The 12527-nt window shown below is 49.0% G+C and overlaps 1 protein-coding gene across 1 annotated transcript in view; it reads right to left on the bottom strand.

The window, feature by feature from the left end:
* Positions 1-120: 120 nt before the first annotated feature.
* LOC306956433 (scavenger receptor cysteine-rich domain-containing protein DMBT1-like) overlaps positions 121-12527 on the bottom strand; it is a gene marked incomplete at both ends in the record, with an annotated part of 18163 nt that continues 5756 nt past the window's right edge. The window contains 6 exons of the mRNA XM_079547704.1: positions 121-153; positions 1421-1734; positions 3017-3340; positions 4643-4966; positions 6239-6562; positions 7865-8188. Coding sequence (XP_079403830.1) covers positions 121-153; positions 1421-1734; positions 3017-3340; positions 4643-4966; positions 6239-6562; positions 7865-8188 — 1643 coding nt within the window. The remainder of the gene's footprint in view (positions 154-1420; positions 1735-3016; positions 3341-4642; positions 4967-6238; positions 6563-7864; positions 8189-12527) is intronic.

Below are 12527 nucleotides of genomic sequence, written 5' to 3'. Positions count from 1 at the left end.
CACAGCCCAGCTGCCTGCACACCACTTGAGCATCTCTTAAATCCCAGCTGTCGTCACACACGCTTCCCCATTGCTGCTCACGAAACACCTCAACTCTCCCAGAGCAGTTGCTTGAACCGTTCACCAGTCGGACTGGGGCTGGTTCTGGAACACCTGAAACACAACGGAAATACTAGGTAAGTCATTTTGGCAAAGACATTCCTTCCAGGCACATCAGGAAACATTGTGTGCACTGGTTGCATTCATACGACGTCCAGGGACAAGCTTCGAGAAGGTTCAACGCTATCGGATTTCCTCACACATGACCCAATGGTCAGGAAGTAGTGCTGGCCCAAACTGACAAAAATAAATGTCCTGTTGCTTCTCACTCCCAAATATGAGGGGATCGAAGCCTCCTTCTCTCTGCCTTCTGCCAGGAACACAGCAGTGCCCAGGCAGCAAGTGCAGGAAACTCCACTGCCCAAGGGAAAAGACACTAGACAGGAACATGGTGACAAAACGGGGGTACGATTGACATCAGCCAGACTTCATCTGTCAGTGGCTTAATTCCTTTCCTGAGCATTAATACTCATCAGTAGGTGACATGTCCAGCGAACTCCAGACATCCAGTGAGTCTGGCAGACTTGACTTAGGACCTTGGGAGGGGGGCATTACTCCGTATCTGCAATTAGAAATTGGATGGGACATCACAGGACATCTTAGATGACACAAAACAAGTTGTGTTGGCAAGAGAACCCACGCTTTTACAACTCCACAGAGCAGAGTCACTTCCCTTTGTAGTCATTGGAAGGAAACCAGCATGATTGAGTTGCACATCTGTTAATCTGCTTTGGGCATGTCATCAGGATGGGGAAAATCCTGCTAAGCCCTAGCAGCCATGTTTTGGGGTGGAATACACAGAGCATTTCCAGCCAGACAAAAGAAGTGCCATTCCTGCTCTACGTAGTGTTTGTGCAGCCTGCCTATAAATGTGGTGTACCTTTCTGGCCTCGACAATATAAAAAGAAGGTTAGGGTAGTGAATGCATGCAAGGCAGGGCAATAAGGTTCTTTACAAGTCTGTAAAGCATGCAAGAAGTGGCTGAGGACACTGGAGTATATAGTTCATAGAAGAGGAGCCCAAGATGTGACCGCCTTCCTACTCAAATGTTCTATACGATTCCCTTCCCTTCCCTTCCCTTCCCTTCCCTTCCCTTCCCTTCCATGCCTTCTCTTTCTAAGACAAGGACAACTCCTGTGTACAAGAACAGTTGCACGGTTTCAGGAAAAGGAGAAATTTCAAACAAATGTCCCATATCGTGACAGTGATGCATCATCATCAAGACAGAGATTGCAGCTATGCTGGCACACAGATTATCCTCATGGAAAAAGTAATCCTTCCCTGTAGCACACAGGCATAGGCAGGAGTTACCTGTGCACACCACACCAGCATCCTCTCCGTGGTTACAGTTGTGCTCTCCCCAAGCTTTGGCTCGGCACTCAGCAAGGGCACTTTCAGATCCTGTACAGTTCACGTCATCCAACCAAATTTGTCCAGCTCCTTCTCCATACCGAGCAGAGCCAGGCGCTGACATTGCTGCCCCACAGCCCAGCTGCCTGCACACCACTTGAGCATCTCTTAAATCCCAGCTGTCGTCACACACGCTTCCCCATTGCTGCTCACGAAACACCTCAACTCTCCCAGAGCAGTTACTTGAACCGTTCACCAGTCGGACTGGGGCTGGTTCTGGAACACCTGAAACACAACGGAAATACTAGGTAAGTCATTTTGGCAAAGACATTCCTTCCAGGCACATCAGGAAACATTGTGTGCACTGGTTGCATTCATACGACGTCCAGGGACAAGCATCGAGAAGGTTCAACGCTATCGGATTTCCTCACACATGACCCAATGGTCAGGAAGTAGTGCTGGCCCAAACTGACAAAAATAAATGTCCTGTTGCTTCTCACTCCCAAATATGAGGGGATCGAAGCCTCCTTCTCTCTGCCTTCTGCCAGGAACACAGCAGTGCCCAGGCAGCAAGTGCAGGAAACTCCACTGCCCAAGGGAAAAGACACTAGACAGGAACATGGTGACAAAACGGGGGTACGATTGACCTCAGCCAGACTTCATCTGTCAGTGGCTTAACTCCTTTCCTGAGCATTAATACTCATCAGTAGGTGACATGTCCAGCGAACTCCAGACATCCAGTGAGTCTGGCAGACTTGACTTAGGACCTTGGGAGGGGGGCATTACTCCGTATCTGCAATTAGAAATTGGATGGGACATCACAGGACATCTTAGATGACACAAAACAAGTTGTGTTGGCAAGAGAACCCACCCTTTTACAACTCCACAGAGCAGAGTCACTTCCCTTTGTAGTCATTGGAAGGAAACCAGCATGATTGAGTTGCACATCTGTTAATCTGCTTTGGGCATGTCATCAGGATGGGGAAAATCCTGCTAAGCCCTAGCAGCCATGTTTTGGGGTGGAATACACAGAGCATTTCCAGCCAGACAAAAGAAGTGCCATTCCTGCTCTACGTAGTGTTTGTGCAGCCTGCCTATAAATGTGGTGTACCTTTCTGGCCTCGACAATATAAAAAGAAGGTTAGGGTAGTGAATGCATGCAAGGCAGGGCAATAAGGTTCTTTACAAGTCTGTAAAGCATGCAAGAAGTGGCTGAGGACACTGGAGTATATAGTTCATAGAAGAGGAGCCCAAGATGTGACCGCCTTCCTACTCAAATGTTCTATACGATTCCCTTCCCTTCCCTTCCCTTCCCTTCCCTTCCCTTCCCTTCCCTTCCCTTCCCTTCCCTTCCCTTCCATGCCTTCTCTTTCTAAGACAAGGACAACTCCTGTGTACAAGAACAGTTGCACTGTTTCAGGAAAAGGAGAAATTTCAAACAAATGTCCCATATCGTGACAGTGATGCATCATCATCAAGACAGAGATTGCAGCTATGCTGGCACACAGATTATCCTCATGGAAAAAGTAATCCTTCCCTGTAGCACACAGGCATAGGCAGGAGTTACCTGTGCACACCACACCAGCATCCTCTCCGTGGTTACAGTTGTGCTCTCCCCAAGCTTTGGCTCGGCACTCAGCAAGGGCACTTTCAGATCCTGTACAGTTCACGTCATCCAACCAAATTTGTCCAGCTCCTTCTCCATACCGAGCAGAGCCAGGCGCTGACATTGCTGCCCCACAGCCCAGCTGCCTGCACACCACTTGAGCATCTCTTAAATCCCAGCTGTCGTCACACACGCTTCCCCATTGCTGCTCACGAAACACCTCAACTCTCCCAGAGCAGTTACTTGAACCGTTCACCAGTCGGACTGGGGCTGGTTCTGGAACACCTGAAACACAACGGAAATACTAGGTAAGTCATTTTGGCAAAGACATTCCTTCCAGGCACATCAGGAAACACTGTGTGCACTGGTTGCATTCATACGACGTCCAGGGACAAGCATCGAGAAGGTTCAACGCTATCGGATTTCCTCACACATGACCCAATGGTCAGGAAGTAGTGCTGGCCCAAACTGACAAAAATAAATGTCCTGTTGCTTCTCACTCCCAAATATGAGGGGATCGAAGCCTCCTTCTCTCTGCCTTCTGCCAGGAACACAGCAGTGCCCAGGCAGCAAGTGCAGGAAACTCCACTGCCCAAGGGAAAAGACACTAGACAGGAACATGGTGACAAAACGGGGGTACGATTGACATCAGCCAGACTTCATCTGTCAGTGGCTTAATTCCTTTCCTGAGCATTAATACTCATCAGTAGGTGACATGTCCAGCGAACTCCAGACATCCAGTGAGTCTGGCAGACTTGACTTAGGACCTTGGGAGGGGGGCATTACTCCGTATCTGCAATTAGAAATTGGATGGGACATCACAGGACATCTTAGATGACACAAAACAAGTTGTGTTGGCAAGAGAACCCACCCTTTTACAACTCCACAGAGCAGAGTCACTTCCCTTTGTAGTCACTGGAAGGAAACCAGCATGATTGGGTTGCACATCTGTTAATCTGCTTTGGGCATGTCATCAGGATGGGGAAAATCCTGCTAAGCCCTAGCAGCCATGTTTTGGGGTGGAATACACAGAGCATTTCCAGCCAGACAAAAGAAGTGCCATTCCTGCTCTACGTAGTGTTTGTGCAGCCTGCCTATAAATGTGGTGTACCTTTCTGGCCTCGACAATATAAAAAGAAGGTTAGGGTAGTGAATGCATGCAAGGCAGGGCAATAAGGTTCTTTAAAAGTCTGTAAAGCATGCAAGAAGTGGCTGAGGACACTGGAGTATATAGTTCATAGAAGAGGAGCCCAAGATGTGACCGCCTTCCTACTCAAATGTTCTATACGATTCCCTTCCCTTCCCTTCCCTTCCCTTCCCTTCCCTTCCCTTCCCTTCCCTTCCCTTCCCTTCCCTTCCCTTCCCTTCCCTTCCCTTCCATGCCTTCTCTTTCTAAGACAAGGACAACTCCTGTGTACAAGAACAGTTGCACGGTTTCAGGAAAAGGAGAAATTTCAAACAAATGTCCCATATTGTGACAGTGATGCATCATCATCAAGACAGAGATTGCAGCTATGCTGGCACACAGATTATCCTCATGGAAAAAGTAATCCTTCCCTGTAGCACACAGGCATAGGCAGGAGTTACCTGTGCACACCACACCAGCATCCTCTCCGTGGTTACAGTTGTGCTCTCCCCAAGCTTTGGCTCGGCACTCAGCAAGGGCACTTTCAGATCCTGTACAGTTCACGTCATCCAACCAAATTTGTCCAGCTCCTTCTCCATACCGAGCAGAGCCAGGCGCTGACATTGCTGCCCCACAGCCCAGCTGCCTGCACACCACTTGAGCATCTCTTAAATCCCAGCTGTCGTCACACACGCTTCCCCATTGCTGCTCACGAAACACCTCAACTCTCCCAGAGCAGTTGCTTGAACCGTTCACCAGTCGGACTGGGGCTGGTTCTGGAACACCTGAAACACAACGGAAATACTAGGTAAGTCATTTTGGCAAAGACATTCCTTCCAGGCACATCAGGAAACATTGTGTGCACTGGTTGCATTCATACGACGTCCAGGGACAAGCATCGAGAAGGTTCAACGCTATCGGATTTCCTCACACATGACCCAATGGTCAGGAAGTAGTGCTGGCCCAAACTGACAAAAATAAATGTCCTGTTGCTTCTCACTCCCAAATATGAGGGGATCGAAGCCTCCTTCTCTCTGCCTTCTGCCAGGAACACAGCAGTGCCCAGGCAGCAAGTGCAGGAAACTCCACTGCCCAAGGGAAAAGACACTAGACAGGAACATGGTGACAAAACGGGGGTACGATTGACATCAGCCAGACTTCATCTGTCAGTGGCTTAACTCCTTTCCTGAGCATTAATACTCATCAGTAGGTGACATGTCCAGCGAACTCCAGACATCCAGTGAGTCTGGCAGACTTGACTTAGGACCTTGGGAGGGGGGCATTACTCCGTATCTGCAATTAGAAATTGGATGGGACATCACAGGACATCTTAGATGACACAAAACAAGTTGTGTTGGCAAGAGAACCCACGCTTTTACAACTCCACAGAGCAGAGTCACTTCCCTTTGTAGTCATTGGAAGGAAACCAGCGTGATTGGGTTGCACATCTGTTAATCTGCTTTGGGCATGTCATCAGGATGGGGAAAATCCTGCTAAGCCCTAGCAGCCATGTTTTGGGGTGGAATACACAGAGCATTTCCAGCCAGACAAAAGAAGTGCCATTCCTGCCCTACGTAGTGTTTGTGCAGCCTGCCTATAAATGTGGTGTACCTTTCTGGCCTCGACAATATAAAAAGAAGGTTAGGGTAGTGAATGCATGCAAGGCAGGGCAATAAGGTTCTTTAAAAGCCTGTAAAGCATGCAAGAAGTGGCTGAGGACACTGGAGTATATAGTTCATAGAAGAGGAGCCCAAGATGTGACCGCCTTCCTACTCAAATGTTCTATACGATTCCCTTCCCTTCCCTTCCCTTCCCTTCCCTTCCCTTCCCTTCCCTTCCCTTCCCTTCCATGCCTTCTCTTTCTAAGACAAGGACAACTCCTGTGTACAAAAACAGTTGCACGGTTTCAGGAAAAGGAGAAATTTCAATCAAATGTCCCATATCGTGACAGTGATGCATCATCATCAAGACAGAGATTGCAGCTATGCTGGCACACAGATTATCCTCATGGAAAAAGTAATCCTTCCCTGTAGCACACAGGCATAGGCAGGAGTTACCTGTGCACACCACACCAGCATCCTCTCCGTGGTTACAGTTGTGCTCTCCCCAAGCTTTGGCTCGGCACTCAGCAAGGGCACTTTCAGATCCTGTACAGTTCACGTCATCCAACCAAATTTGTCCAGCTCCTTCTCCATACCGAGCAGAGCCAGGCGCTGACATTGCTGCCCCACAGCCCAGCTGCCTGCACACCACTTGAGCATCTCTTAAATCCCAGCTGTCGTCACACACGCTTCCCCATTGCTGCTCACGAAACACCTCAACTCTCCCAGAGCAGTTACTTGAACCGTTCACCAGTCGGACTGGGGCTGGTTCTGGAACACCTGAAACACAACGGAAATACTAGGTAAGTCATTTTGGCAAAGACATTCCTTCCAGGCACATCAGGAAACATTGTGTGCACTGGTTGCATTCATACGACGTCCAGGGACAAGCATCGAGAAGGTTCAACGCTATCGGATTTCCTCACACATGACCCAATGGTCAGGAAGTAGTGCTGGCCCAAACTGACAAAAATAAATGTCCTGTTGCTTCTCACTCCCAAATATGAGGGGATCGAAGCCTCCTTCTCTCTGCCTTCTGCCAGGAACACAGCAGTGCCCAGGCAGCAAGTGCAGGAAACTCCACTGCCCAAGGGAAAAGACACTAGCCAGGAACATGGTGACAAAACGGGGGTACGATTGACATCAGCCAGACTTCATCTGTCAGTGGCTTAATTCCTTTCCTGAGCATTAATACTCATCAGTAGGTGACATGTCCAGCGAACTCCAGACATCCAGTGAGTCTGGCAGACTTGACTTAGGACCTTGGGAGGGGGGCATTACTCCGTATCTGCAATTAGAAATTGGATGGGACATCACAGGACATCTTAGATGACACAAAACAAGTTGTGTTGGCAAGAGAACCCACCCTTTTACAACTCCACAGAGCAGAGTCACTTCCCTTTGTAGTCATTGGAAGGAAACCAGCATGATTGAGTTGCACATCTGTTAATCTGCTTTGGGCATGTCATCAGGATGGGGAAAATCCTGCTAAGCCCTAGCAGCCATGTTTTGGGGTGGAATACACAGAGCATTTCCAGCCAGACAAAAGAAGTGCCATTCCTGCTCTACGTAGTGTTTGTGCAGCCTGCCTATAAATGTGGTGTACCTTTCTGGCCTCGACAATATAAAAAGAAGGTTAGGGTAGTGAATGCATGCAAGGCAGGGCAATAAGGTTCTTTAAAAGTCTGTAAAGCATGCAAGAAGTGGCTGAGGACACTGGAGTATATAGTTCATAGAAGAGGAGCCCAAGATGTGACCGCCTTCCTACTCAAATGTTCTATACGATTCCCTTCCCTTCCCTTCCCTTCCCTTCCCTTCCCTTCCCTTCCCTTCCCTTCCCTTCCCTTCCCTTCCCTTCCCTTCCCTTCCCTTCCATGCCTTCTCTTTCTAAGACAAGGACAACTCCTGTGAACAAGAACAGTTGCACGGTTTCAGGAAAAGGAGAAATTTCAAACAAATGTCCCATATCGTGACAGTGATGCATCATCATCAAGACGGAGACTGCAGCTATGCTGGCACACAGATTATCCTCATGGAAAAAGTAATCCTTCCCTGTAGCACACAGGCATAGGCAGGAGTTACCTGTGCACACCACACCAGCATCCTCTCCGTGGTTACAGTTGTGCTCTCCCCAAGCTTTGGCTCGGCACTCAGCAAGGGCACTTTCAGATCCTGTACAGTTCACGTCATCCAACCAAATTTGTCCAGCTCCTTCTCCATACCGAGCAGAGCCAGGCGCTGACATTGCTGCCCCACAGCCCAGCTGCCTGCACACCACTTGAGCATCTCTTAAATCCCAGCTGTCGTCACACACGCTTCCCCATTGCTGCTCACGAAACACCTCAACTCTCCCAGAGCAGTTACTTGAACCGTTCACCAGTCGGACTGGGGCTGGTTCTGGAGCACCTGAAACACAACGGAAATACTAGGTAAGTCATTTTGGCAAAGACATTCCTTCCAGGCACATCAGGAAACACTGTGTGCACTGGTTGCATTCATACGACGTCCAGGGACAAGCATCGAGAAGGTTCAACGCTATCGGATTTCCTCACACATGACCCAATGGTCAGGAAGTAGTGCTGGCCCAAACTGACAAAAATAAATGTCCTGTTGCTTCTCACTCCCAAATATGAGGGGATCGAAGCCTCCTTCTCTCTGCCTTCTGCCAGGAACACAGCAGTGCCCAGGCAGCAAGTGCAGGAAACTCCACTGCCCAAGGGAAAAGACACTAGACAGGAACATGGTGACAAAACGGGGGTACGATTGACCTCAGCCAGACTTCATCTGTCAGTGGAATAACTCCTTTCCCGAGCATTAATACTCATCAGTAGGTGACATGTCCAGCGAACTCCAGACATCCAGTGAGTCTGGCAGACTTGACTTAGGACCTTGGGAGGGGGGCATTACTCCGTATCTGCAATTAGAAATTGGATGGGACATCACAGGACATCTTAGATGACACAAAACAAGTTGTGTTGGCAAGAGAACCCACCCTTTTACAACTCCACAGAGCAGAGTCACTTCCCTTTGTAGTCACTGGAAGGAAACCAGCATGATTGGGTTGCACATCTGTTAATCTGCTTTGGGCATGTCATCAGGATGGGGAAAATCCTGCTAAGCCCTAGCAGCCATGTTTTGGGGTGGAATACACAGAGCATTTCCAGCCAGACAAAAGAAGTGCCATTCCTGCTCTACGTAGTGTTTGTGCAGCCTGCCTATAAATGTGGTGTACCTTTCTGGCCTCGACAATATAAAAAGAAGGTTAGGGTAGTGAATGCATGCAAGGCAGGGCAATAAGGTTCTTTACAAGTCTGTAAAGCATGCAAGAAGTGGCTGAGGACACTGGAGTATATAGTTCATAGAAGAGGAGCCCAAGATGTGACCGCCTTCCTACTCAAATGTTCTATACGATTCCCTTCCCTTCCCTTCCCTTCCCTTCCCTTCCCTTCCCTTCCCTTCCCTTCCCTTCCCTTCCCTTCCCTTCCCTTCCCTTCCCTTCCCTTCCCTTCCCTTCCCTTCCCTTCCCTTCCCTTCCCTTCCCTTCCCTTCCCTTCCATGCCTTCTCTTTCTAAGACAAGGACAACTCCTGTGTACAAGAACAGTTGCACGGTTTCAGGAAAAGGAGAAATTTCAAACAAATGTCCCATATCGTGACAGTGATGCATCATCATCAAGACGGAGATTGCAGCCATGCTGGCACACAGATTATCCTCATGGAAAAAGTAATGCTCCCCTGTAGCACACAGGCATAGGCAGGAGTTACCTGTGCACACCACACCAGCATCCTCTCCGTGGTTACAGTTGTGCTCTCCCCAAGCTTTGGATCGGCACTCAGCAAGGGCACTTTCAGATCCTGTACAGTTCACGTCATCCAACCAAATTTGTCCAGCTCCTTCTCCATACCGAGCAGAGCCAGGCGCTGACATTGCTGCCCCACAGCCCAGCTGCCTGCACACCACTTGAGCATCTCTTAAATCCCAGCTGTCGTCACACACGCTTCCCCATTGCTGCTCACGAAACACCTCAACTCTCCCAGAGCAGTTGCTTGAACCGTTCACCAGTCGGACTGGGGCTGGTTCTGGAACACCTGAAACACAACGGAAATACTAGGTAAGTCATTTTGGCAAAGACATTCCTTCCAGGCACATCAGGAAACATTGTGTGCACTGGTTGCATTCATACGACGTCCAGGGACAAGCATCGAGAAGGTTCAACGCTATCGGATTTCCTCACACATGACCCAATGGTCAGGAAGTAGTGCTGGCCCAAACTGACAAAAATAAATGTCCTGTTGCTTCTCACTCCCAAATATGAGGGGATCGAAGCCTCCTTCTCTCTGCCTTCTACCAGGAACACAGCAGTGCCCAGGCAGCAAGTGCAGGAAACTCCACTGCCCAAGGGAAAAGACACTAGCCAGGAACATGGTGACAAAACGGGGGTACGATTGACCTCAGCCAGACTTCATCTGTCAGTGGCTTAATTCCTTTCCTGAGCATTAATACTCATCAGTAGGTGACATGTCCAGCGAACTCCAGACATCCAGTGAGTCTGGCAGACTTGACTTAGGACCTTGGGAGGGGGGCATTACTCCGTATCTGCAATTAGAAATTGGATGGGACATCACAGGACATCTTAGATGACACAAAACAAGTTGTGTTGGCAAGAGAACCCACCCTTTTACAACTCCACAGAGCAGAGTCACTTCCCTTTGTAGTCATTGGAAGGAAACCAGCATGATTGGGTTGCACATCTGTTAATCTGCTTTGGGCATGTCATCAGGATGGGGAAAATCCTGCTAAGCCCTAGCAGCCATGTTTTGGGGTGGAATACACAGAGCATTTCCAGCCAGACAAAAGAAGAGCCATTCCTGCTCTACGTAGTGTTTGTGCAGCCTGCCTTTAAATGTGGTGTACCTTTCTGGCCTCGACAATATAAAAAGAAGGTTAGGGTAGTGAATGCATGCAAGGCAGGGCAATAAGGTTCTTTACAAGTCTGTAAAGCATGCAAGAAGTGGCTGAGGACACTGGAGTATATAGTTCATAGAAGAGGAGCCCAAGATGTGACCGCCTTCCTACTCAAATGTTCTATACGATTCCCTTCCCTTGCCTTCCCTTCCCTTCCCTTCCCTTCCCTTCCCTTCCCTTCCCTTCCCTTCCCTTCCCTTCCCTTCCCTTCCCTTCCCTTCCCTTCCCTTCCCTTCCCTTCCCTTCCCTTCCCTTCCCTTCCCTTCCCTTCCCTTCCCTTCCATGCCTTCTCTTTCTAAGACAAGGACAACTCCTGTGTACAAGAACAGTTGCACGGTTTCAGGAAAAGGAGAAATTTCAAACAAATGTCCCATATCGTGACAGTGATGCATCATCATCAAGACGGAGATTGCAGCTATGCTGGCACACAGATTATCCTCATGGAAAAAGTAATCCTTCCCTGTAGCACACAGGCATAGGCAGGAGTTACCTGTGCACACCACACCAGCATCCTCTCCGTGGTTACAGTTGTGCTCTCCCCAAGCTTTGGCTCGGCACTCAGCAAGGGCACTTTCAGATCCTGTACAGTTCACGTCATCCAACCAAATTTGTCCAGCTCCTTCTCCATACCGAGCAGAGCCAGGCGCTGACATTGCTGCCCCACAGCCCAGCTGCCTGCACACCACTTGAGCATCTCTTAAATCCCAGCTGTCGTCACACACGCTTCCCCATTGCTGCTCACGAAACACCTCAACTCTCCCAGAGCAGTTACTTGAACCGTTCACCAGTCGGACTGGGGCTGGTTCTGGAACACCTGAAACACAACGGAAATACTAGGTAAGTCATTTTGGCAAAGACATTCCTTCCAGGCACATCAGGAAACATTGTGTGCACTGGTTGCATTCATACGACGTCCAGGGACAAGCATCGAGAAGGTTCAACGCTATCGGATTTCCTCACACATGACCCAATGGTCAGGAAGTAGTGCTGGCCCAAACTGACAAAAATAAATGTCCTGTTGCTTCTCACTCCCAAATATGAGGGGATCGAAGCCTCCTTCTCTCTGCCTTCTGCCAGGAACACAGCAGTGCCCAGGCAGCAAGTGCAGGAAACTCCACTGCCCAAGGGAAAAGACACTAGACAGGAACATGGTGACAAAACGGGGGTACGATTGACCTCAGCCAGACTTCATCTGTCAGTGGCTTAACTCCTTTCCTGAGCATTAATACTCATCAGTAGGTGACATGTCCAGCGAACTCCAGACATCCAGTGAGTCTGGCAGACTTGACTTAGGACCTTGGGAGGGGGGCATTACTCCCTATCTGCAATTAGAAATTGGATGGGACATCACAGGACATCTTAGATGACACAAAACAAGTTGTGTTGGCAAGAGAACCCACCCTTTTACAACTCCACAGAGCAGAGTCACTTCCCTTTGTAGTCACTGGAAGGAAACCAGCATGATTGGGTTGCACATCTGTTAATCTGCTTTGGGCATGTCATCAGGATGGGGAAAATCCTGCTAAGCCCTAGCAGCCATGTTTTGGGGTGGAATACACAGAGCATTTCCAGCCAGACAAAAGAAGAGCCATTCCTGCTCTACGTAGTGTTTGTGCAGCCTGCCTTTAAATGTGGTGTACCTTTCCGGCCTCGACAATATAAAAAGAAGGTTAGGGTAGTGAATGCATGCAAGGCAGGGCAACAAGGTTCTTTACAAGTCTGTAAAGCATGCAAGAAGTGGCTGAGGACACTGGAGTATATAGTTCATAGAAGAGGAGCCC

The sequence above is a fragment of the Tetrao urogallus genome, assembly GCF_951394365.1.
Source record: "Tetrao urogallus genome assembly, chromosome: 30".
NCBI lineage: Eukaryota > Metazoa > Chordata > Aves > Galliformes > Phasianidae > Tetrao > Tetrao urogallus.
The sequence above is the reverse complement of the archived record's forward strand: the minus strand, read 5'-3'. Positions and strand labels throughout refer to the sequence as shown.